At 46.5% G+C, this 26,993-nt stretch overlaps 1 protein-coding gene across 1 annotated transcript in view; it reads right to left on the bottom strand.

Annotated features, from left to right (window-relative positions):
* Positions 1 to 2,263: 2,263 nt before the first annotated feature.
* Positions 2,264 to 26,993, bottom strand: part of LOC124605772 — a 217,152-nt gene continuing 192,422 nt past the window's right edge. Inside the window, exon 2 of the mRNA XM_047137656.1 lies at positions 2,264 to 4,157. Coding sequence (XP_046993612.1) covers positions 2,576 to 4,157 — 1,582 coding nt within the window. The 3' untranslated portion in view covers positions 2,264 to 2,575. The remainder of the gene's footprint in view (positions 4,158 to 26,993) is intronic.

Below are 26,993 nucleotides of genomic sequence, written 5' to 3' on the forward strand. Positions count from 1 at the left end.
GAACGCTGGTCCAACTGAGGCGCCAGGTGGAAATGGCATGTCAAGCCGTTCCACAGGACTACATCCAGCATCTCTACGATCGTCTCCATGGGAGAATAGCAGCCTGCATTGCTGCGAAAGGTGGATATACACTGTACTAGTGCCGACATTGTGCATGCTCTGTTGCCTGTGTCTATGTGCCTGTGGTTCTGTCAGTGTGATCATGTGATGTATCTGACCCCAGGAATGTGTCAATAAAGTTTCCCCTTCCTGGGACAATGAATTCACGGTGTTCTTATTTCAATTTCCAGGAGTGTAGTTAACATATTTCTGTGACAACATTCAGATTTGATTTCATTAATGTAGAGGTACTTCGATACGTCGATATGTATACAGGGTGTTACAAAAAGGTACGGCCAAAATTTCAGGAAACATTCCTCACACACAAAGAAAGAAAATATGTTAGGTGGACATGTGTCCGGAAACGCTTACTTTCCATGTTAGAGCTCATATTATTACTTCTCTTCAAATCACATTAATCATGGAATGGAAACACACAGCAACAGAACGTACCAGCGTGACTTCAAACACTTTGTTACAGGAATTGTTCAAAATGTTCTCCGTTAGCGAGGATACATGCATCCACCCTCCGTCGCATGGAATCGCTGATGCGCTGATGCAGCCCTGGAGAATGGCGTATTGTATCACAGCCGTCCACAATACGAGCACGAAGAGTCTCTACATTTGGTACCGGGGTTGCGTAGACAAGAGGTTTCAAATGCCCCTATAAGTGAAAGTCAAGAGGGTTGAGGTCAGGAGAGCGTGGAGGCCATGGAATTGGTCCGCCTCTACCAATCCATCGGTCGCCGAATCTGTTATTGAGAAACGTACGAACACTTCGACTGAAATGTGCAGGAGCTCCATGGTGCATGAACCACATGTTGTGTCGTACTTGTAAAGGCACATGTTCTAGCAGCACAGGTAGAGTATCCCGTATGAAATCATGATAACGTGCTCCATTGAGCGTAGGTGGAAGAACATGGGGCCCAATCAAGACATCACCAATGGCTGCCCAAAGGTTCACAGAAAATCTGTGTTGATGACGTGATTGCACAATTGCGTGCGGATTCTCGTCAGCCCACACATGTTGATTGTGAAAATTTACAATTTGATCACGTTGGAATGAAGCCTCATCCGTAAAGAGTACATTTGCACTGAAATGAGGATTGACACAATGTTGGATGAACCATTCGCAGAAGTGTACCCGTGGAGGCCAATCAGCTGCTGATAGTGCCTGCACACGCTGTACATGGTACGGAAACAGTACATACTGACGAAACTAAAATGAGCTCTAACATGGAAATTAAGCGTTTCCGGACACATGTCCACATAACACCTTTCCTTTATTTGTGTCTGAGGAATGTTTCCTGAAAGTTTGGCCGTACCTTTTTGTAACACCCTGTATTTTGCAATGATATTATTCTTATGTGTATTCTTTCTTTTGTCACGATGATCTTTGACATACTTGTAACTCTGATTTCTGGGTGCGTAAGCGGTTATTAGAGAGTCAAGCTTTGGTCGTCATGTTAAAAAGACGCAAATTGTAGCCAGTTTATGAAATGTGAACTTTAACAGTGAGGAAGATATTTTCAAGTATGTTTTATATTCTGAAGTGATGTTTTGGAACGAGTTACGTGATATTGCAACAAAAGTAATAAAAAAGAAGTGTAACTTAAATTCGGTGATTACTTTTTTTACATCACCATTGTCCTAACTTGCTAAAGTTTAATCTTCAAGAATAGTTTATGAAACACGTCTATAAAACTTTTGAATATCGCAGAATAACACTTAGGCCTCTTTGCATCCGAGCTTGGAGCCATCACTACCTAGATTTTCGACGATTGAGCCACGAGTTCACAACGAGACCAGCGTGGGAAACACGAAAAGATGAGTGCCTAGTTTATCCATTATTTCAAGAAATAACTTTACTAACTGTGCTCTAGTGACACCTGCCACATAATATAACTTTGTTGCTGCCCGAGAATGCAGTATTTAGCAGCGTGAGCAACACTACAATCATAATTAATTTTTGACCTTTGTTGTGGTAGGGTTGTTGGAACGTGTCATAATAAATTCTCATTATTTGTTAGTTATGAACAGCCCAGGAACGAAGCAGATAAGAGGGCAGTAGCCTGATGCGAATTTAATCTTCTCATTGTGAAGACAACTATGCTTATATTTGTCAAGTAACAATTTAAAAAAAAATCACAAATACTTTTCCCAGTTTTGTAAAAAAATATTAGATCGTTTACTTGAAGATCCATTAAACTATCATACATAATGTACTTTTACGTTGGACAGCACAAATAAGTTTCTCAGAATATTAAGTATCTTTGGTCTACAATCACTTGCACTTTAATGTAGCGAAACTAGCACTTTCTCTATTTAGGAAGCGAAACTCAGTCTTTTCCTCTTTGGAATAAATATAGCACAGGCGCTTTCGTAGCCACAGTTAAGTTCGCCGGACCAGTCTGTAGGTCTGTTGTCCACCTCCGAGCACTGGCTGTAGGAAAGGAGCGCAGTGCAGCCACTACAGCTACGCTGTGTAATCTATAGCGTCGAGAACAGCTGCAGTCCTCGCAATCAGCTCCTCTTTGTACTTCCAAACAGTAGTGTCGGTTAGCACATTAGTCCGGTAGTCGTTGCACGTGTTCTTCAACTGGTTCACACAGTCCTTCCTGTAGTGCTGCAGCTGCGCCGCCTCCGTCGGCACGGAGAACGAGTGGCAGGCGCCGAGGCAGTGGAACGGGAAGTGGTTGTGCAGCGCCAGCACCCTCTCCGTGTCGTGGAAGCACTTCACGAACTGGCCCGCCTTCGTGAAGTTCTTGGCGCGGTACACGTGCTGCAGCATGTGCATGTAGGGCGGGATGTCTGCGAACCAGCCGTGCGCGTGCTTCGCGTCGTCGAAGAAGTAGACGTTGCGCACGTTGTAAGAGTCCGGCTGCCTGCTCTTCGTGGCGTCGGCCTTGATCGACCGCATCAGTTCGTGCCAGTCGAGCGCCTTCACGGGCATGATGACCTCGTCCGTGTCCAGCAGGGCTATGTAGTCGTACTTGTACATGTTTCTGTACAGGCAGTCGTTGTACGGTATGACCTCGTTCTGGCGCTTGTGGACGAGCTTTCTGGTGAGGTACATGTGCTGCAGCGGGTGTACGTTGGGCTGGAAAGCGGGCAGCGTGAGGGGCTTCACGTCCACTTGTCCCGTGCCTTCGTAGTACTTCAGGAGGCGGCTTATGTTGGGATGCGTCTGCAGCTCGTACAGATACACCTTGTCGGCTCCGAGGATGCCCAGCAGCTCGATCCACTCGACCAAGCGGAGGGTCATGTCTGCGTGCCTGAAGTCCAGCCCCTTGACGCACACAGCAAAGCCCTTCTTCTTCTCCGGCTTCTCGTGGATTATCCGCAGACTGGTCGTGGCCGTATCGCACTGATTTTCTACCACGGATACTGCTGACGGCACTTTAGACTTGTGAGAATCCGGCACTTTGCAACTGATCAGGTACGGCTGCAGGATGCCTTGTTTGTAGTTGCCCCACTTTGCGTTCCAAATGTACTTGTACTCGTAGACTTGAGAGAAAACTGGAGCCTTCTGCCCTTCGAACCAGAGCTGACAGGTCAGTTTGGTTTTAGGCTCAATCCTGTCGATCATACCGATAAGCCGCACGGTCGGCGCTTGCTTGTTTTGTTTACGAACATCGACGTACGCACTGAACAGGTACACGGTACCGTTGCTAGTCACAGTCCTCTGCCAGTAAAGGTTGTTGAAGTCCAATTCGAGAACACTGGGGAACTTGGCGCACGTCTTGTTCAGCTGCAGCGACTTGCCAGAGTATTTGGCCCAGAAATCCAAAGGGACGTTGGAGACTTGCTTCATAGCGCTGTACAGAACAGTCGGCGGTACTGTGTTCTTCGTTTCCTGCGCGGCTTTGACGGCGGCGACCGGCGTCGGAGAGTCGGCGAAGACGACGCGCGACGGGGTGGTGTTGGCGACGGCGCCGAGCGACAGGGGGCTGTGCGGGACTTCGATGCGCACCACGCCCGTCGCCACCACCAGCCACACCACCAGGGCCGCCGCCATCGCCTTGCCCACCCACGCAAAGTGCCATCTGTTCATCCTCCTGCAACAAAAACAAGCAGTGTTAAAGATTTCTTGTGAGGAAGACGGGAGAAGGAAGATTACAGCTTAGTGGACCGTCGACTACGAGACTGAACCATGTGACACACTGGCTGAGACATTGCACTTGCATTTTCAAATCTCCATTTCAAAACCCAGACATGTCCTCTGGGATTTCCCTCAATCGTTTAGGCAAATACTGAGGTGATTTCTTCACCAATCTTATCATCAGCTGAACCGTATATGTAGGACAATTAAAGGAATGAAATCTCGTATCACCACAAGGCCTTCTCCCCCTTATCGCAGATGTCATCACACCTATCAGTGGGGACATCACATACATCAATGGTGTCATCACCACCACAAGACAAGCTATGCCCCTCGACATCTTCCCCCTCCTCTCCCCTACCCTCCTCTTCCCTTTAGTCACGTATCAGTACTTCACAGTCCCTTAAAATGAAACAACCAATCACAATGTAGTCCCCAGGGCAGCAAACTTAGCCGTGCTCTAAGTATCCAAACAATTTGAATTTTTCTGCCTTTTGTTCAAAAGTGTTTCTTCAAAAAATTACTCTCACATACACAGACAAACAAACAAAGAAACTTTAAAAAAGTCAATTGTATAAATGCCGTCATATTAAAAAATATTATCAACTGTGTCTTCATTCTTCACTAGAGAACTGTTTATGTCAAACACTGCACTGTCTTATCGGTAAATTCCCAACTTGCATCTGTAAATGTCATTGGAAACTATGTAGCATTCGCCGTTGAATATGAGAATGAGCACAAAACATACTGTCAATAATAGTTAAAAACTAAAGTTTGGTTATTCAATGCAGTTAAAAAAATCAGAAATACATAGCTGCTAAAGATGACTTTTACTTCAACTACTATTCTGGAAAACTTGGAAATGAGGAATGAAATCAAGTATTGCGTTATGCCTCTGTTCTTAGTTTGTTTACTGTACAATTACATAGTGTGGGGCATAACAGACATTCAGATTAATTATATTCCACATCTAAATTGTACTATGACACTTTTCGAGTGTCACAATCTTCTTCCCATGTCTGAAATGTCTGCAAAAGAATGTCAACAACACGAAAAATGCAGTTTAATTCAAGCATCACAATGTTATTTTACACAAACACACTCACACACACATTCACACATCTGTCAAAATGGTCCCTAAAACATAAATTTGAATCCCAGAGTAACTGTCCCAAAGCTATCGCCCAAATAATACGCTAAACAAAGTTTTACATTTCAAGTTAGGCCTAAGAGAGAAATATACTAAAACTAACCTGACTGAGCTTATAACTACAGAAAATACATGTTAGCCAAAATATTATACTAAGCAGGCTAATAGCCAAACAAATAGGCAGAATGAGTTACTGCCAACTATTGGAAGAATCTAATTAATTACGGCTACTCTTCGATAAGGCACAACGTATCGCCATATTTGAATTGTTCTACGATGCTTGTCAAGTGTTACAGTGGTATCTCCACATGTAAAATATGCATAAGGTGTTGTCATTTCAATCAGAGGAATTGTTATTGGTGATCCATAGAATAGACTGTCATCACCTTAGAAAGCACCAATTAACTAGGAAAGAAGAGACTGTATCATGCTCTACACTAAAAAAATACTGTATATAATCAGTAATTACCAATCGGAACTATGGCCCAAAGCCCTCTACAACATTCACAAAATATATTTCATATAATCAACAACAAAATACCAGCAAATCTAATCAAAATACGCAAGTCACAAGCAGACACACACGCACACACACACACACACACACACACACACACACACACACACTGCATAACATTTCATGTATGTAAATTCTGTAATGCCTCGTCGTTAAATGTCATAGGTGTGTGTGCACTCATTGTTTGTGTGTAAATAGTGTGTAAGAACATTCGGTTCATTGTTGTTTGTGTCAAGGATGTTAACACAGACCATAGTTTATGTGGTTTTTATCATTTTACAACGTATGGAGCTTTGCGCTCATTTTCTCTTGTTGTATTCTTATAGGGAGAAGGCTCAGTCGGATGATGACACGCATACCTCTCAGAAGATTTTAACGTTTGACGTGTTCTGGAGCAATATTACCACTTGATACTGGTCTAAAAGCCGAAATTGCAATTGCGAAATAGTTTCTACAGCCAATGGCTAGTGATTTCCTTTAAAAACTTGTACATGAAAAAGTTCTATGGGACCAAACTGCTGAGGTCATCAGTCCCTAGGCTTACACACTACTTACACTAACTTGAACTGACTTACGCCAAGGACAACACACACACACACCCATGCCAGAGGGAGGATTCGAACCTCCGACGGGGAGAGCCGAGCGAACCGTGGCAAGGCGCCCCAGACCGCACGGCTGCCCCGCGCGGCCCTTCTACATGAATGTGAACCCTAATCATGAGGAGTTAATCATTTACATTAATCTTACAATCTCGGCTTTAGCAAGAAATTAGATTTAATGAAAATAAATACCAGACTTTGTTATCTACTCTCGATTGTGGTTGCCCTAACTGTTGAATTTCTTACCAGATTATATCCAACGAGTAGCTAATCATCTTGCTCAGTCCACACTCCGTGCATGTTACTCCTATTCCTTCCAACAATATCTGACTGTATTACTGTGATGGGTTTTATTTTATTACATTTTTAAGTATGATTATTGTTCATACATAGTTCATGGTAAATATGTAGTGACCACCAGCGCTGTCCAACATGTTTGTTGTAGATTGTTGTATGTCTCCCCTATGCTCGGATGAACTGTCACAAAAAACCCTGGCATTTATTCTAAAATACAATTTTGGTTATAAGTATTAATTTTTAATGAGACAATGTTAAGTACTGCCAAAACAATAGTCTAACCAATGGCTTGCTACCTAGTGTAACATTCTAGCCTTTCACCAGCGGCTTCAGCCACACGTGTGTATGCCATACGTATAGTACACATACATGTGTCGCAATCTCTGCTGCTTTACACTGTATGACTCCAGAGAGGACGTTAAATTTATCTGTGGTATTCATCCATATGGTATCACATTTGGTTCAGAAACAAGCTGACAAAAATATTGCTTCTTTGCAAACTATTTCTGTTCACCCTGCCTGCCTATGGCCTCTCTCACTTCTCCTGCAGCCTCACACCTTCTCCCTCTTTCACTTCACACCCTCTCCTTCTTCCACCTGCCTCCTCACACTCTTTTCCTTACGCAACTGCCAACAACCTTTCTACACCCCTCACTTACCTCCCATACCTCTCCATCATCCCCATTCTCAGTGTCCATCTCATCTGTCCCCTCACCCTGTTTATGCCCCCATGCCCTCCTTCTTTCCATCTCCCCCTTCCTCCATCTCTGTCTATTACCTCTTCCCCTCTCTCTGTCTGTCCATCATCTCCCTTCCTTTTACTGTCTATCAGCTCCTCTGCCTTTCTCCCTTCCTTCTTCCCTTCTATCTATCTTCTCCTCCTCCCTCTCTCAGTCCATCATCTCCTCTGCCTGTCCCTCTGTCCATCTCCTCCTGCCAGACCTCTCTTTCCATTCCGTCCTGCCCCTCTCTGCATCCACTTCTTCTTTGCCAGCTGTCTCTTTCGAAGACCTCCTGCCCCTGCCCCCCACACGGCCTGCACATTTCAATCTTCTGCCAGCTGTGTTCATAAGTACATGTAGACCCTGCAAAACAGGTGATAAATCAGGCCGATATTACTTCCACAACATAACGTTTGTGCATGGCAGCCAACATGTGAGGCGTTTGGAAACCAATTTTTTGCCCCTGACATATAAGATGCCATGCAAAGCAGGTGTCTGAAGCAAGCTAATACTACACCAATACCATTTCCTGTTGTGTAAGGCAGCTACACATCAGAAGCTGAAAAACCGTTTCTTGTCCCTGATGTATAGGGCGTCCTACAAAACAGTTGAATAAGGTGTGCAGATAAAACACCTACAAAACATGCCTGTCATGCACGGCAGTATTCACGACAGCGATGAAAACCTTTTTTGCTTATATCTCCGCTCCTATGGAAGTTCTAACACCCACAGTACTGATACTTGTGAAATGTTCTGTTTGTGTGCCAAATTTTGTTGAAATCGATCCAGGGCTTTGGGAGGAGATTTTGGACATAGACACACACTTGCTGCTTTATATATTGGTAGACTAGCTTTCTAGCCACACCTCCACTGACATTTGTTATGTCACATATACTGCACACTGCCGGCCGAAGTGGCCGTGCGGTTAAAGGCGCTACAGTCTGGAACCGCAAGACCGCTACGGTCGCAGGTTCGAATCCTGCCTCGGGCATGGATGTTTGTGATGTCCTTAGGTTAGTTAGGTTTAATTAGTTCTAAGTTCTAGGGGACTAATGACCTCAGCAGTTGAGTCCCATAGTGCTCAGAGCCATTTGAACCATACTGCACACTTCTCCTCCTCTTCCTCTCTCTTTATCCACCTCATCCTCCGCCTTCTCTCTTCCCAGATCTCCCTCCTCCCTCTCCTTTTCCAGCTCCTCCTCCCTCCTCTCTCTCTCTCTCTGTCCACCTCTACCCCCTGTCTCTCCATTTACTCCTTCCTCCATCTGTCGATCTCCTCCTCTTCCTTTCTTTTTCGACCTCCTCCTTCCATGTCACTATCCTGCTCCTCCTCCACATCTCTCTATTCAGCCATACTGGTCTGTGCATGTACTACATTCCGATACCTCCTGCACAACATGTGGGTACTGCAGGGCAACTGAAATGTCAAGCATTACCAACCCTTTGCATCACCACCCCTATCGGTGCTAGGTGATTGTCTCCCCTGCAGCACTTCTTTCCATACAACGAGTTTGGTTGGAATAGATCCAGTGGTTTATGTGGAGATGTAAAAAAAGACACAAAAACATATATACCATTTTTTTACTGGATGTAGCAAACACCGAAAACGCATGAGCGGGAAAATCTAACGATAAATATCAATTTTTATTTATATGACATATTACGTGATTTTTGTAACCACCCATTACGATAAGTGCAACGCCTGCTAGTTCAGTGAAGGAAGAAATATGCAGGCTTTGATGTTAACGACATCGTATGTGTGTTTCTTCACTCTCTGAAATTGTACTGAGGCATCAGTACGTCATTGACTGTTATGCTGTAGTACTGACATATTTCAGGAGGAAGGAAACTGTCAAGGGGTGATCAATGCCAGCTTCTTGTTAATGTCCCTTTAATGTAGTGAAGTCTTAAGAATAATCAACAGTGCACTGAAGTTTCTAGAGCTGTCGTATAAGGAGCCAAGACAGGATAGAGAATTCACAGGAAAACTTCGTCTGACACCACCACAACAACAGAGAGATTAAACACAAAACAGATAGCGGAGCACCAGCGAGCGTTTGATTCAGAATCCAGTAGTAATGCAGGTGACTATTGCGCCAAATGTGCGTCTAGAAAGCACAGCGCCAACGAAAGAAGTATGGCGCGAATTACAGAAATAAAAGCTTCATAGTAGGAGTTGATATTGTACATATTAGCTCTTAATATACATCAAGCGAACTGGATACAATCTTCGCTCAGACAGTGCTGTCCATCTTGAAATGCAAATCATGGCACCGTTTAATTCGTCGCAACCGAAGTACTCCATCGCGACTGCCGTAATTAGAGCATCGATAAACCATTTGGAGGGTTACGAACAGAAGTCACATCGAACTGCACTAAACAAGAACTCAAACTATACGAGTCAATTTGTCTAAATTTATTGAAGAACCCTTATGTAAACTCCCTGATACAAGTATATGAAGGGCTTATTTCAATACTGGTGCAAGTCCATTTTTGTTCATTGTGAGGTACAGAGTCGTAAAGTTAAATGAGCGCAGAAAAATCTGCAGTTGAGATACCAGAAATATTCAAGCATATGGCTTCTTGCTAGAAATGAACCTTTCTTTCCGTTTGTTTGGATCATTATAGACAGAAAAGTGGAGGTAATGGACTTGTACCACTATTGAAATAAGCCCTTCATATGTGCTGCATAGCACGAACACGGGATTCTCCCTTTGCATTAATTGACCTAAAAGTTCGAACATTTCACGTTGGGTTTGTCCGTACTCTTATGAACATCCATTAAAAGCACAATTTACTGTAACCCGTAACTTTTTTTTAACACCATGAGTTTCGGAGGATTATCCTCCATGCAGGATTTGTATGCATGACTTTTGGATACCCTATGGCACTATCTTTTAGTGAGCACACGCTGCTTCTCCAGTCGTACGTTCATCAAATACACTTTCTGTTAAATGAACTAAGTCAGCTCGTTTTATAAGAAGTGTTGCTGTTGTGGTCTTCAGGCTAAAGACTGCTTTGATGCAGCTCTGCATGGTGTTCTGCACTGTGTAAGTCTCTTGATCTGTGTGTATCTACTGTAATCTACACCGTCTTGAACCTGCTTACTCGGGACGCGGTAGTGATACGCTATTTCACTGACCATGCTCATTTGCGAGTGACAAGTCCGTGAGTGGCAGCCACAATCGACCACTGTCATGTTGGTGGGTGCAGACGTGGCGTGGAAACACAGAGAGGTAAGAACGAAGCGTCTGGGCCGTTCTGGAAGCTCGGCACAGGAATACTTCCGTAAAAAAGTCAACATGAGACGCAGTCTCGGTGGGAAGACACCCCTTAGCAGCTGTCGAATGAAGTCGTCCCTGGCCCTGAAGGGTGTGAGAAGAAAAGTAGTCCTGTCAAAAAATATGCGAAATTTACTCCTGAAATTCAGCTTAAATGTGTTGGGTGTAGATGTACTGCCTAAAGCGACGTATGGAAATTTGTGCCGGACCGAGATTCGAAGTTATCGTGAGCGGTCGCCCCACCACGTAGGCTGGTCGAACACGCTCTTCAGACTGGCATCACACGCCTATCAATTTTTTCTCAGAGGTCATTAATTCATTTACAAATAAATATTAAAATATGTTTTGGAATAGATAGAGTGGTCGCAAAAATTATTATAAGAAGGGTTATGACAGGGTTTATGCATGAGGAACAAGTGTGGAGCATTAAAATATCAAAATTGAGTATATTATGAAAAGTGACGCATCTGACATTACAGTCTGCTAAGAAGTTATAAACAGGGGTCACAGACCGTGATGGGTGTCAGCCGAGTATGGACATGTAGCTGATGGCAGCTCGGACCCACTGATGCAAGAGGAGTTTTGGTAGTTCATCTGATGTTTGCAAAGCACAAATATGGACAGTAGCATAGGAAGTGGCTTTAATTGATGTTTACAAGCTATACTTTTGACTGGACAGCACCTGTAGATTTTCCACTCAGTGTGGCATATGGCCCACCTCAATCAGAAAATAATGGGTACTACAATGAAACGCTACAGAAAATATCAACTGTTACACAACCTATTAACTGTGTGCAATTTCAACATTTTGTTGCTGTACCACCAGCAACCCTTTTACTTCATGAACAGTTTATTACGAATCTGTCACAGATGCAGTGAATATATTTTATCGACTAGTTTCAAACTGACTGATTCATCCTCAAGCCTGACACACTGAGGCTGCACTGAAAGTCCAAGTACCTGACCGTAGCTGCTGTTTGATTCTGACTTGTACAGTGGGCATACGTATACTGTGACAGACTCGCAGAGCAGTGAGCTCGACATTAACATCACGGTGTGAGGCACGTGTTGGCAGTTTTAGACGGGTGTCGTTAAAACCCCGGGCTCTTTCAGTGCAGCCTTAGTGGGTCGGGCTTGAGAATGAACCAGACGGTTCGAAGCTAGTCACCAAAAAATGTGTACTGCAACTGTGACAGATTTGTAATAAACTCTTCACTACAAACTGTAGTCAAAATTTGGTCTGCCTATACAATTTTTGCCCTCCCACCCCCATACTGGCCTTGGTTAGCAAACCGACGGTTCCTTGACACCTCACACCACGTCCTATCAACTGATCCGTTCTAGCACAACTTTACAGTCCCAAGAAAATACCTCCTAAATTAATATTCTGTTTCCATTAATTTTATTGGAATATTTTTTATTGTTGTTTTATGTATATACTATGTAGCCAGCACCTTACTTTGTGCTGCATATGTGTAAAATGATACCTATAACTCAACAGAGTGTCCGGAAATGAGTCTGTTACATTTATTTTTTTTTTGAGACAATAACAGAATTACAATCCATTATTCCGCGATAGCAAGTGTGGATGTTCAGTTTAGAGACACTATTAAGGAGAGCGGTAAAGCTTTTTATGATCAATAGGCAAGGCGAACAATCGGTCGTAACACAGGTCAATGTTAAACTGCGGAAGTGTGGCTGAAGCAAGCGAGATTGTGGCTTGCGCTCAAATGCACTTAAGATGAAGTACCAAAAAGTGTGAAAAACGGGTAATATCCGAATCGATATTATGCACCAGGATGCGTTTCACCAGAAGAAATTGGGGAGGTGGGAAATCGCGTCACATCTGTGTAGAAATCCTATCAATCTTGAGCTCATCTGCTGATGGTTCGAAGTCTGTACTTTATAAGGTCGCCAGCTGTCCCTCACAATTTTACCCCTTTTAGCGAGAAATCTTTGTTAATAGAGAGCCCCGATAAGCCCTTCCTTTTTTCCTTCGTTCCGTCACTACAAAGGCGGTACAAGTTATTATTAATTGTGACTTTCAAGGGAGGAAGTGAGCAATCCTGCTCCTTTCATTGCTGTTAATGAAAATTATGAGTGAAGGAAAGTCGATCGTCACCCTCTGGGTTTGAAGACATTCGCGCTACCTGAGACACGCGACACGCGCCATTTTTTGCCGGAAGTGATGAAACGCCCGGCCTTGGCGAATTAGCGGCTGTCCTCCAAGGCGACGGCGTGCAACACGTCCCAAGCGACGGCACACCGCCCTACATTCCCTTTTTGGTTCCGTAGGATTAAATTTTCCACGAATGCACTTTCCTGCGCAGTAAGACGACCTACTCATTAGCCCAGTAATCTGTATTTCCGTAGTCGTCGAGTGTTCACCATTTCTCCATCAACCAGGCCGAAGGAGGCTGTTGGCACCTGCGAATGTTATTGTTCCCATTTCTTCAGCAACAGGTACCAATCGAGGAATGTTGCGAAACACATCCATTACACTCGCGCTACAAGAGAGATTGCGTGCATTCTGACAGAGGAACGTTAATGGCAACTTGTGCACCTCTAGCTAGGGCCATACATGGAGCCACCAATAATTTATGCAGTCAAATGCTGGCGAACGATATATCCGAAGATCCTAGGAAGTTCCGGTAATACATGAAGTTAATGAACTGATGAAAGCTTTCCATCCAGTCTCTCGTGGATCCGACTGGTGTCGAAACTCATGACAGCAGACAAAATCATAAATTTTAAATTAGGTATTTAAAAATATTGTATATTTACGTATGAGGATGCTACTGTGCCAATATTTTACCGCCGCGCAGACTCACAGAGGAGTGAGCTCGACATTAAAATCCCCAGTTCCCCAGCATTGACAAATCATCGAGGCTACTTAAAGCTACCAAATCCAGAAGATATCAGTTAATTTTTACGGAATGTTCCGTCTGTTAGATTTCACATTGAATATGGCACTGAATTAACTTCTTTCCTAGCAAATATATAAGGGGCATTCAAATGAAAACGAGACAGATGGCGAAAAGTAAATATATTGTTTATTATTTCAGAAGTAATTTGAATAACTGTTAATACATTTGTCCCACGGTCGATCTCATATGCAAATACAATGAAGAGCCAAAGAAACTGGTACACCTGCCTAATATCGTGCAGAAATGGCGCAGCACGACGTGGCTTGGACTCGGCTAATGTCTGAAGTAGTGCTGGAGGGAACTGACACCATGAATCCTGCATGGCTGTCCATACATCCGTAAGAGTACGAGGACGTAGAGATCTCTTCTGAACAGCACGTTGCAAGGCATCCCAGATATGTTCAATAATTTTCAACAGCGAGCGGAAGTGTTCAAACTCAGAAGAGTGTTCCTGCAGCCACTCTGTAGCACTTCTGGATGTGTGGGCTGTCACATTGTGCTGCTGGAATTGCCCAAGTCCGTACGAATGCACAATGGACAGGAATGGATGTAGGTGATCAGGCAGGATGCTTACGTACGTGTCAGCTGTCAGAGTCGTATCTAGACGTATCAGGGGTCCATATCGCTCCAGCCGCACACGCCCCTCACTATTACAGAGCCTCGACCAGCTTCAATAGTCCCCTGCTGACATGCAGGATCCACGGATTCATTAAGTTGTCTCCACAGCCGTACACGTCCATTCGCTCGATACAATCTGAAACGAGACTCGTCCGACCAGGCAACACGTTTCCAGTCATCAACAGTCCAATGTCGGTGTTGACGGGCCTAGGCGAGGCGTAAAGCTTTGTGCCGTGCAGTCATCAAGGTTACACGAGTGGGCCTTCGGCTCCGAAAGCCCATACTGATGATGTTTCGTTGAATGGTTCGCACATTGACACTTATTGTTGGTCCAACATTGAAATCTGCTGCAATTTGCGGAAGGGTTGCACTTGTGTCACGTTTAACGATTCTCTTCGGTCATTTTTCCGGCCGCAGCGATGTCGGAGATTTGATGTTTTACTGGATTCCTGATATTCGCGGTACAGTCTTGAAATGGTCGTACGCGAAAATCATCGTTACGTCGGAGGTGCTGTGCCCCATTGTTTGTGCGTCGACTATATCAAATAATGGCTCCAAGCGCTATGGGACTTGAACATCTGAGGTCATCAGTCCCCTAGACTTAGAACTACTTAAACGTAACTAACGTAAGGGCACCACACACATCCATGCCCGAGGCAAGATTCGAACCTGCGACCGTAGCGGCCGCGTGGTTCCGGACTGTAGCGCCTAGAACCGCACGGCCACTCCGGCCGGCTCCGTACCTCAACTCGCCATGTTTGCAACTAGCGCTGACTATCGGCAGATTACCATACTACGCTGTGGCGGTATTCATGAAAAAAAAAAAACTTTCAGGGTTTCTCTTCAAAATGATGTATGTATGATATCTGTACAATGTTTGGATCTTGTGCAATAAATAATTGAAAGTGTTCACGGACTTTATGTGGGTATAGTAGTTAAATAATTCTCTTGTGTTTCTCAGAACTGTATCGTCAAAGTCATATTCATTTGTCAGCTATGCTAGAGAGCAGTAGGAAAGTAGGCCAAATTTACTTCTTCTGCTTTTTCTGAAACCTAACAATGTCTTTCCCTAGTTAGACTGGCGACCGTAAGTCCACTAGACAAACCACTCAATGAACGTGACGCAGGAAGGTCCTGTATTCAGTATTACTCCATTTTTACTGCGTTTCGTTCTAACAGCTAGGAAACTCTTAGGAAAGGGGACTAACAGTCTGATTTCCATATCCGTTAGTCATACATCATGGTCAAATCCTGTGAAAGGGGTAAGATTGTACTATATGCACAATTCCCCGCATAAATGGTGTTGCGCGTGGCTTTTCCGTCAGCAGGACTACTTGTCCTGTTGCGTGCGGTGCCTCCCCAAAACACTGTAAGAATGGGACCACTTCCCAGGTCGCCCATGTCCTCGTCGGCGATGGTCCCCTGAGGCAGTGCAAAACGTGATTCAGCGCTGACCGCGCTGCGACGCCTTCCATTAGCAGTCCGCGCTTTCCGGTCCCGTCATCACTCGAAGCGCAGCTAAAGGTAAGCTACGGATGGGACAGCAATTCCCTGGTCCGGCTGCTACCCTTCGAGCAATGATGTGGGATGACCAGAGTGTTGTACGGAGTCCATTTCTCGTTCTCTGATGGCAGGCGCACGTGTGAAGGTGTTGCGATGAGCTCAGTCCACAATACGACTATCCTCTGTTGTGGTGGTGGGACCAGAAACTTGACGACCAGAATGGCCGACCTCAAGTCCCCATGCAGTCCAACATTAGACCAACGTCACATAGGAACGTCTCACAAATCTGGATACTGCACGATTCGACCAGCTCCAAATGGAGGCCCGTAATGAGGTCCCATTTAAACTCCGTGAGGTGCTAATGACGCAGCTTCAATGGAACAGGTAAAGCAGCATCTCCGCCGTCTCACACTGAACGCTCAGCACCTGACGCTGTCACCATACCAGACCTGGTAACAACACTAAACACGAGTAACAGCTATGAACCCTGGTGGCCGTTCTGTCTGTCACACAGAACTGCAACTTTATTCAGTTACAGAGCCGCCGATCTTGATTACATATAGAACATATACTGACATGCGATTACGTCTTCTGGGCGTTCCACTTTTGTTGTCAGTCAGTGTATTTGGAGCGACCTTTCCTTGCTCCGTAACACGTGTACTAGAATCGTTTCGCCCCTTGTTATTCCATTCATCAATTGTATACGCAAGGAAGTGATATGGTCAAACCTCTGTATGCACACGACTTTCTCTGATTTTTAGTGTCACGTTCATTTCGCAAAATGCATGTTGGTTGATATGGAAGAGCCGGCGGCCTTGCCGCAGTACTAACACCGGTTCCCGTCAGTCCGTCGAAGTTAAGCGCTGTCGAGCTGGGCTAGCGCTTGGATGGGTGACCATCCTGTTTGGCGAGCGCTGTTGGCAAGCGGGGTGCACTCAGCCCTTGTGAGGCAAACTGAGGAGCTACTTGATTGAGAAGTAGCGGCTCCGGTCTCGTAAACTGATATACGGCCGGGAGAGCGGTGTGCTGACCATATGCCCCTCCATATCCGCATCCGAAGACGCATGTGGGCTGAGGATGACAGGGCGGCCGGTCGGTACCGTTGCACCTTCATGGCCTGTTCGGGCGGAGTTTAGTTTATTATTGATGTGGGGGTGGGGATCAAACAGCCAGGGCATAGGTCCCATCGGATAAGCGAAGGTAGAAGGTAGGAAGTCGGCCGTACCCTTTCAAACGAACTATCCCGGCATTGGCCTGAAGCGATTTAGGGAAACCACGGAAAACCTAAATCAGGATGGCACGACGCGGGTTTGAGCCGTCGTCCTCCCGAATGCGATTCCAGTGTGCTGACCGTTGCGCCACTTCGCTCGGTATGTACGTATGTTGGACGACGTGGTATGTGTCTTGACTCGTCCTGGAGGTTGGGGTGTGAGCAACGCTCTCTGTTATGCCGAACCTCGTTCCTTTTTTTTTTTTTTTTTTTTTTTTTTTTTTTGTTTGTGGTTTTAGGGCGCAAAAATTCTATGGTCATTGGCGCCCAGCCCGTGACGTAGAAAGCAGGAAAAAACGAAATTTAAAATCAGCAGCAATGGAAACAAAGTCAGAAAATTTGAGAAACTAAAGGCAGAAGGAATGCTTAAAAGTCCACTATAGAAAGGGGTTGGTTGTCCCCCAAAAAAAAGCTTCAAATGACTGACGTCATTTCACTGTCACTAATAAACTGTAGAACGCGGTCAGCTGAGCGCGTGTCATCTGCTAAAATCGACGATAGATCAGGCGATAGCTGTAGACGGGAGCGTAACGGATTAAAATAGGGGCATTCAATTAAAAGGTGTCTGACCGTCCACAGCTGAGAGCAGTGGGGACAGAGTGGGGGAGGATCACCGCTTAAAAGATGTCGATGACTAAAAAGACAGTGCCCTATCCGGAGTCGAGCTAAAATTACCTCCTCCCGACGACGCGTTCGGGAGGAAGAGGTCCAAGCGCAAGGAACGGCTTTCACTTCCCGCAATTTATTGTGGGGAAGTGTTGACCAATGCGCATGCCATAAATGAGTAACTTGGCGACATAAACCGCTCCGTAGATCGGTAAACGGAAGAGACTGAAGAGCTGGCCGAGGAAGAGAGACTGCAGCCTTGGCCGCTATATCGGCCGCCTCATTTCCACAGATACCAGCGTGTCCCGGGAGCCAGAGGAACGCCACTGAGACGCCCCCCAGGTGGAGCAAGCGCAGACAGTCCTGAATCCGGTGGACCAGAGGGTGCACAGGGTAAAGAGCTTGGAGACTTAGGAGAGAGCTGAGAGAATCTGAGCAGATTACGTACTGTATCCGCTGATGGCGGCGGATGTAGTGGACAGCCTGGAGAACAGCGTAAAGCTCCGCAGTATAAACCGAACACTGGTCGGGAAGCCGAAAGTGATTTGGGGTGTCGCCAACAATATAGGCACTCCCTACACCTAACGATGTTTTCGAGCCATCGGTGTAAATAAATGTGGCTTCCGTCATTTGTGCACATAGAGCAGCAAATGCCCGACGGTAAACAAGTGTAGGGGTACCATCCTTGGGAAATTGACATAGGTCTCTGAGCAAGTCGATCCGGGGACGGTGCCAAGGCGGTGCTGTACCCCAAGTTGTCAAGAAGGTTTTAGGAAAGCGGAAGGAAAGAGAATGGAGCAGTTGACGGAAGCAGACTCCCGGGGGTAGTAGGGAGGAGGAGCGGCCTGCATACCCGACATCAAAGGAGGCGTCGAAAAAAAGGTTATGGGCTGGATTAGCAGGCATGGAAGACAGATGGCTAGCATAACGACTCAGAAGGACTGCCCGCCGATTGGACAGCGGAGGTTCAGCAGTCTCAGCATAAAGGCTTTCCACAGGGCTGGTGTAAAAAGCTCCAGACACTAAACGTAATCCACGGTGGTGGATAGAGTCGAGACGCCGAAGAATAGACGGCCGAGCAGAGGAGTAGACTATGCTTCCATAATCCAATTTCGAGCGCACTAAGGCGCGATAGAGGCGGAGAAGGACCACCCGGTCCGCTCCCCAAGAGGTACCATTCAGGACACGGAGGGTGTTAAGGGAACGCAGACAGCGAGCCGAAAGATAGGAAACGTGGGAGGACCAGCACAGTTTTCTGTCAAACATAAGACCCAAGAATTTAGCGACGTCGGAAAACGGAAGGTTGACAGGACCTAGATGTAAGGAGGGCGGAAGAAACTCCTTACGTCGCCAAAAATTAACACAAACGGTCTTACTGGGTGAGAAACGGAAGCCGGTTTCGATGCTCCACGAGTGGAGGCGATCGAGACATCCTTGAAGACGTCTTTCAAGAAGGCTGGTCCTTTGAGAGCTGTAGTAGATCGCAAAATCGTCCACAAAGAGGGAGCCCGAGACATCAGGAAGGAGACAATCCATAATTGGATTAATGGCGATGGCAAACAGTACAACACTCAGCACGGAGCCCTGGGGTACCCCGTTTTCTTGGGAGAAAGTACGGGAGAGAGTAGTGTTCACCCGCACCCTAAATGTGCGCTCTGCCATAAATTCGCGAAGAAAAAGGGGCAGCCGGCCTCGAAAGCCCCAAGAGAACAGTGTGCGGAGGATGCCTGTCCTCCAACAGGTATCGTACGCTCTCTCCAGATCAAAAAATATTGCTACCGTTTGGCGTTTCCGGAGAAAATTGTTCATGATATAAGTGGAGAGAGCAACAAGATGGTCAACAGCAGAACGATGCTTTCGGAATCCGCATTGGGCTGGTGTTAAAAGACTGCGGGACTCCAGCCACCAAGCTAAACGGTAATTCACCATACGCTCCAAAACCTTACAGACACTACTCGTGAGAGAAATGGGGCGATAGCTAGAGGGGAGATGTTTGTCCTTTCCAGGTTTCGGAACGGGAACGACAATAGCTTCCCGCCATCGCCTGGGAAAGGTACTGTCGGTCCAAATTCGATTATAAAGGCGAAGGAGGTAACGCAGGCTATGGGTTGATAAATGCAGCAACATTTGGACATGGATACCATCCGGTCCTGGGGCGGAGGAGCGAGAAGAAGAGAGTGCATGTTGGAGTTCGCGCATGGAAAACAGTATTGTAGCTTTCGCGATTTTGAGAGGAGAAAGCAAGATGTCGCACTTCCGCTGCACGTTTCTTCGGGAGAAACGCCGGCGGGTAATTTGAAGAGCTCGAAATCTCAGCAAAGTGCTGACCCAATGAGTTAGAAATTGCGACGGGGTCCACTAAGGTATCATGCGCGACAGTGAGCCCAGAGACCGGGGAGAAACTAGGCGCGCCTGAGAACCGTCGAAGCCGACTCCAAACTTCCGAGGAGGGAGTGAAGTTGTTAAATGAGCTAGTAAAGTATTTCCAGCTTGCCTTCTTGCTATCGCGGATGACGCGACGGCATCGCGCACGGAGCTGCTTATATCGGATACAGTTGGAGAAAGTTGGATGGTGACGGAAAATGCGAAGAGCACGTCGCCGCTCACGTATTGCGTCACGGCATGCCTCGTTCCACCAAGGAACTGGAGGGCGCCGGGGCAATTCGGAGGTGCGTGGTATTGAACGTTCCGCAGCTGTGAGAATAACGTCGGTAAAATGTGTGACCTCATCGTCGACGCTGGGAAAGCGACGGTCATCGAATGTCGCTAGAGACGAAAAAAGTGTCCAGTCGGCTTGGGCAAACTTCCAGCGTCGCGAGCGCATATATGGCAGTTGAGGCTGCAGTCGAAGAACACATGGAAAGTGGTCACTCGAGTGTGTATCATCAAGGGCGAACCATTCGAAGCGCCGAGCTAGCGGAACAGTACCGACCGCAAGGTCCAAATGGGATAAATTTGCCGTGGAGGCAGACAAAAATGTAGGGACCCCAGTGTTGAGGCAGACTAGATCCGCTTGGTGGAAGACGTCTAGCAATAGTGAGCCACGTGGACAAGGATGTGGAGATCCCCAAAGCGGGTGGTGGGCATTGAAGTCCCCAACCAGCAAATAGGGGGGTGGAAGCTGATCAAGAAGATGAAGGAGATCAGCTCGTGCCATTGGTGTAGACGATGGAATGTATACCGAACAAAGAGAGAACGTGTATCCAGAAAGGGAAAGACGGACGGCGACAGCTTGGAAGGAAGTGTTTAAGGGGATTGGGTGATAATGGAGAGTATCATGGAGCAGAATCATGAGTCCTCCATGGGCTGGAGTGCCTTCAACAGAGGGGAGGTCATATCGGACGGACTGAAAATGAGGGAGAACAAAGCGGTCATGGGGACGCAGCTTTGTTTCCTGAAGACAGAAGATGACCGGCGAGTAGGATCGTAAGAGGATCGACAATTCCTCCCGATTGGCGCGAATGCCGCGGATATTCCAGTGGATAATGGACATAGGGTGAACAGAAAATGGAGGAACGTCACCAAGGGTGCTGTCAACTCAACGACTGCTCAGAGCTTGCGACCGACAGCATGGAATGGCATTCAGTCGAAGGCAGAAGATCCTGATCCATAGGTTGGTCAGGAGCAGCTCCTGCCACCAACGATCGGCCAGTTGACCGGCCACCAACAGTGCGCCTCGGCGACACAGAAGATGGCCGAGGGCGATTTCCGCCAGGTGGTGCTGTAGATGGGACACGCCTTGGCGGAGAAGGAGAGGAACTGTGTTTCTTCGTAGCCTTCTTGGAGGTATGTTTAGATGAAGGAGGAACCGATGGTTGTGAAGTTGCAGTACGTAAAAACTCTTCACGAGAATGCTCTTTTTTTGTAGACTTGGCGTCTGACTTTTGGGCTCGAGATTTAGCTGAACCCGACGAAGGGTGAGCCATAGAGTGGGCAGGCGAAAGAGGTGAGGTTGAACGGGCGATCTTTGCGCTGGCCGATCTGACGACCGTGGTACTAAATGTGAGGTCGCAAGTCTGCGTGGCCGCCTCCTTTGTTGGCCGAGGAGAAGCAAGGACAGCGCTGTATTTTCCTTTCTGAGGCACGGTGGGCTGTCGACTGGCGAGTAACTTTCGAGCAGCAAAGGTCGACACCTTTTCCTTCACTCTTATTTCCTGGATCAGCTTTTCGTCCTTAAAAACAGGGCAATCTCGAGAGGAAGCAGCGTGGTGACCCATACAGTTGATGCAGCGAGGGGATGGAGGTGGACAAGCACCCTCATGGGCATCCCTGCCACACGTAACACATTTGGCCGGATTGGAACAGGACTGGCTGGTGTGATTGAACCGCTGACATCGATAGCAACGCGTAGGGTTTGGGACATAAGGGCGAACGGAAATTATCTCATAGCCTGCTTTGATTTTTGATGGGAGTTGAACTTTGTCAAATGTCAAGAAGACAGTGCGGGTTGGAATGATGTTCGAGTCAACCCTTTTCATAACCCGATGAACAGCGGTGACGCCCTGGTCAGACAGGTAGTGCTGAATTTCTTCGTCAGACAATCCATCGAGGGAGCGTGTATAAACGACTCCACGCGAGGAATTTAAGGTACGGTGCGGTTCCACCCGGACAGGGAAGGTGTGGAGCAGAGAAGTACGCAGCAATTTTTGAGCCTGGAGGGCACTGTGTGTTTCTAACAACAGGGTACCATTCCGTAATCTGGAACAAGACTTTACAGGACCCGCAATTGCGTCGACACCTTTCTGAATAATGAAAGGGTTGACCGTGGAAAAGTCGTGACCTTCGTCAGACCGAGAAACAACAAGGAACTGTGGCAACGATGGAAGAACCGTCTGTGGCTGAGACTCAGTGAACTTACGTTTGTGAGCAGACATAGTGGAAGGTGAGGAAACCATTGCGGAAGAATCCCCCATGATTACCGGCGTCTCCGATGGCGCGCTCCTCCCTTGTGGGGGCCCTCACCGAGGGCACACCCGCCTTAGGTGATTGTTCACACCTCAGGTCACACCTCCCGACAAACGGACGGAGGGACCAATCGGCACTTTCGGAAGGTATCAGCTCGGGTAATCACCCCTCCCTGGGCCTGGCCTTTACCAGGGGGTACGTACGTGTCCTACCTGTCTACCCGGGGCGGGGAATTACGCGTTACCCCGTCACCGGCTACGCATGGAAGTGCGTGGGTCGGCCTTCAGACACGCACAGGGAGGAAAAAAGAGAAAGGGAAAGGAAAGAAAAGGGGGTCTCAAACGCCGCAGCGGAGAAAAGGGCAAGGAGAAGAGGGAAGGAAAAGAGAAGGACAGAGGAAGGACGAGGACTTGCAAGTGTAAAAGCAAGGAATTTGGAACAGTTTCGAGCGTCCGTCTCCGGACGTAGGCACAAACCATACTCCCAGAGAGGGAGAAAGGGAAGGAAAGAGCCAGAGGTGAGGGGGGGGGGGCGAAGATGGGGGACGGGGAGGGATGCGGAAAGGGAAGGGAAGGTATGCAGTCCGGAAAGGAAGGAGGGCCACATTAGCTCGGGGTCCCGTGCTCGCTACGCACGTGTCCACAAAAGAGTTGTGGACCCCCTGGAGGGGAACCTCTTTCCTGTAGCGGCTCCCATTGCACATACCTTAGTATTTCTGCGACATTCTGACGCTGACTAAACAAACCCATGGCGAAGCTAGCGGGTCTACTTAAATTGTTCTGCGTCTCCTCCAGTAAACTGACTTAGCAAACGTCCCAAACCGTCAAAATTTGTACAAAAATAGGTCTGACGACGGTTTTGCAAGCCAACTACTGTGTGCTGGTTCCTCTGACTGGTCGTCGACAGCGTATTCCAACGTTACCCGACCTGTTCACCTACTGACGCGTCTTACATTAAATTTACTTGCGTTGAGGATCAAACTGACAGTCAAAAGTTTTCGATCACCTATTACAACGATGGATATATGGTTAAAACAGGCATTTCGTTTTGAATACTCTATTATTCCTCAGCATGATAATGAAACAAGTATAAAAAGGTACTAACTAAGTGCCTCTGTTGTGTATTGGACTTGTTATTCACCTAGAGGGGAGCCGATGAGTATCCACAACAACAACGTGTCTTTACCTACGGCTACTCCATTACAACAGACCTCGTTTCTTCTGCTGTCTGTGTACCAATCAGTTGGTATTAGTTGACAGAACATCGTATGCGTCTAGCAGTGTCTTATTATACCTGGTAAGATTCATATCGTGTTAGCTCTTAATGGGACGAAACAGGAAACTGGAACTGAAAAACTTAATGTAGGTTGATTGTCACAAAGACGAAGACAGCAACCAGCCACTATTAATTATGCTATTTATTTAAGAAAATAGCGCCGTAACCTGTTTAGAACTGACAAGTTCATAATCAGACGGCTGTTCACTAGACGAACTTTAAATAATCATCAGGTTTCTATTTTTTCGCTACAGTGGGAGAATAAAAATCGAAAACTGACAATTATGTACAGTGCATCTTGTGAATCTTGTGAACAGCCGTCTGATGATGAACTTGTCAGTTCGAAACAGGTTCCGGCGCTCTGTACTCAAATAAATAGCAGTATTGCTGTCTTCTTCTTTGTAAGAATCAACCCACGGCCACGGCCTCACCATGTCACTTTTGGACGAAACAGCACTGAAAAACTTGCTGAGTGTCTGGAAGGCTATTCTAGTAAGACAACAGCAACAAAAATCGGCCTAGTCCTATCTCCAGTGTTGCACACGCTGCAGCGGTTCAAACAAACTGGTGGCAGGACAAGTGCTTCGTGATCCAGAAGAGTACGACTAACATCATAGAGGGAAGATCACTTCATGTGCGTACAGAGTAAACCTCACAGGACTGGTACTGCGCCTAAAACTCGCGGGAAGTAAATTGTGAGCGAGCAAGCAGGAGCAATCTCCCTCTCAACAGTGCAACGTCGTCTCCTTGAACATGGTTTAAAGGGATGCATCGTGGCCAAAAAGTCTTTATTACGCAAATACTATAAGGTGAAACGATTGCAATGGGCACAGCGACATAAAAAATGGGCCGTGCAGCAATGGTCTAAGGCGTTATTCACGCACGAATCTAAGTTTGAAGTATTTGGGAGTCATCGTCGAATGCTGGTCCGTCGACTTGGTGGAGAACGTATGAAGAGTCAGTGTTATGCCAACGGTGAAGCATGGTGGAGGGTCGGTCATTGTATGGGGATGTTTTGCGAGTAATAAAGTCGGTGATCTAGAGAGAATTAATGGAACAGTAAAGAAGGGAGGATATCACAAAATAATTAACAATGCAGTTCTATCTGGCAATAGGTTTCGTAGTCGTGGGTATGTTCTGCAGCAGGACAGTGACCCCAAACATGCTTCTAAATGGTGCAGAGGGTATGGCAATAGGAAAGAGAAACGTAGGGAACTGAACAATATGATTTGGGCAAGTCAGTTACCTGATTTAAATTCCACTGAACTCTTATGATATGAACTTGGCAGAGAAGTCAGGAAACTGAGGTCATCTACTACAGGCGTGCTGTATTTCAGTATCTGTAGAAACAATACAAATTCCTACCTCCAGAATTCCAAGAGCGTTGTGCAGCTGTTCTGAGGGGGGCAAACGGTGAGAACTCTGAAGAGGCTAAAATCTAAATCATCTTGTACTGAACCTACAAACAACTTTCTGGGGAGGGCAACCACAGCTCAGAGTCATTGCCAATAACAATAAAAAACACTGAAATCTCAATAACAAAATTATAACAATTAGAAAAATCAAGAATGACGAGCTGTTTCTAAAAGGCGCATAGCTGTACGGAGGTCCTCTATTCGCAACTATCGGTTTGACGTCGGTATAGACGCATCTTTAGGTTTATCTGACAAGAATACAAATCACAGTATGAAATTTTTATGAAATGTACTTAATGATAGACAGAGAAAATATTTACTTTGATGATCTATTTAGTTTCTACGATGTGTTTGTTTTTTGAAATAAAGCATACAGGTTTTTATCATGGGCGATCGAAAACTTTTGACCGGTAGTGGAGGTATGGAGCTCGAAGACGCGACGGCTGCTTTACAATAGAGCGGCGGTGACTTGAGACCTCGTTGTGTTAGGACTGTGGACTCGTATCGCGGGAGACCGGCAGGATGTAGAGCCTCCATGCTTAGAGGAAATGTCAAGATGGTCCGTTTGAGAAGGAGGCGGTCCCTTTCTGCGCCATCCTTCACCAGTTCGAGTTCCTGATCTGTACCTAATGTCCTCGTGGCCGATGGGACGTGCGCCACTGATCTTGCTTCCTTGCTTCGACAAGACGGAGCCAGGCCACCGAGTCTGCGGCATCGTGCTTCGCTACATCAGCGAACAGATACATGTTATCTCCTCCACGTGGGACTATCAGCTCTGTGATTCAGGTTGCGTGGTCCACGCTGCGACGCGTTGCACCGTCGCACAAACGTAGATAAACCGGACGATTACGTTTCCAAGCGCAACGCAGCGTCAAAGGACCCATTCACATACAGTTCTCCTTCACGTTTTACATAGTTGTCAGTAATTGACAAGGTTTGCCCATTTCCTCGATAAGTTGGCAGCAATATCCTCGCAAGAATCGTTTATTAGCGATTTTTAATTCCATGGTAGCTGAGCGGAAACTCTCTCAGGCAGCTACATTTAGTTAGAAGGCTACTACGCAATATACAGGGGTATTACAAATGATTGAAGCGATTTCATAAATTCACTGTAGCTCCATTCATTGACATATGGTCACGACACACTACAGATACGTAGAAAAACTCATAAAGTTTTGTTCGGCTGAAGCCGCACTTCAGGTTTCTGCCGCCAGAGCGCTCGAGAGCGCAGTGAGACAAAATGGCGACAGGAGCCGAGAAAGCATATGTCGTGCTTGAAATGCACTAACATCAGTCAGTTATAACACTGCAACGACACTTCAGGACGAAGTTCAACAAGGATCCACCAACTGCTAACTCCATTCGGCGATGGTATGCGCAGTTTAAAGCTTCTGGATGTCTCTGTAAGGGGAAATCAACGGGTCGGCCTGCAGTGAGCGAAGAAACGGTTGAACGCGTGCGGGCAAGTTTCACGCGTAGCCCGCGGAAGTCGACGAATAAAGCAAGCAGGGAGCTAAACGTACCACAGCCGACAGTTTGGAAAATCTTACAGAAAAGGCTAAAGCAGCAGCCTTACCGTTTACAATTGCTACAAGCCCTGACACCCGATGACAAAGTCAAATGCTTTGAATTTTCGGCGCGGTTGCAACAGCTCATGGAAGAGGATGCGTTCAGTGCGAAACTTGTTTTCAGTGATGAAGCAACATT

The sequence above is a fragment of the Schistocerca americana genome, chromosome 3 (assembly GCF_021461395.2).
Source record: "Schistocerca americana isolate TAMUIC-IGC-003095 chromosome 3, iqSchAmer2.1, whole genome shotgun sequence".
Classification (NCBI taxonomy): domain Eukaryota; kingdom Metazoa; phylum Arthropoda; class Insecta; order Orthoptera; family Acrididae; genus Schistocerca; species Schistocerca americana.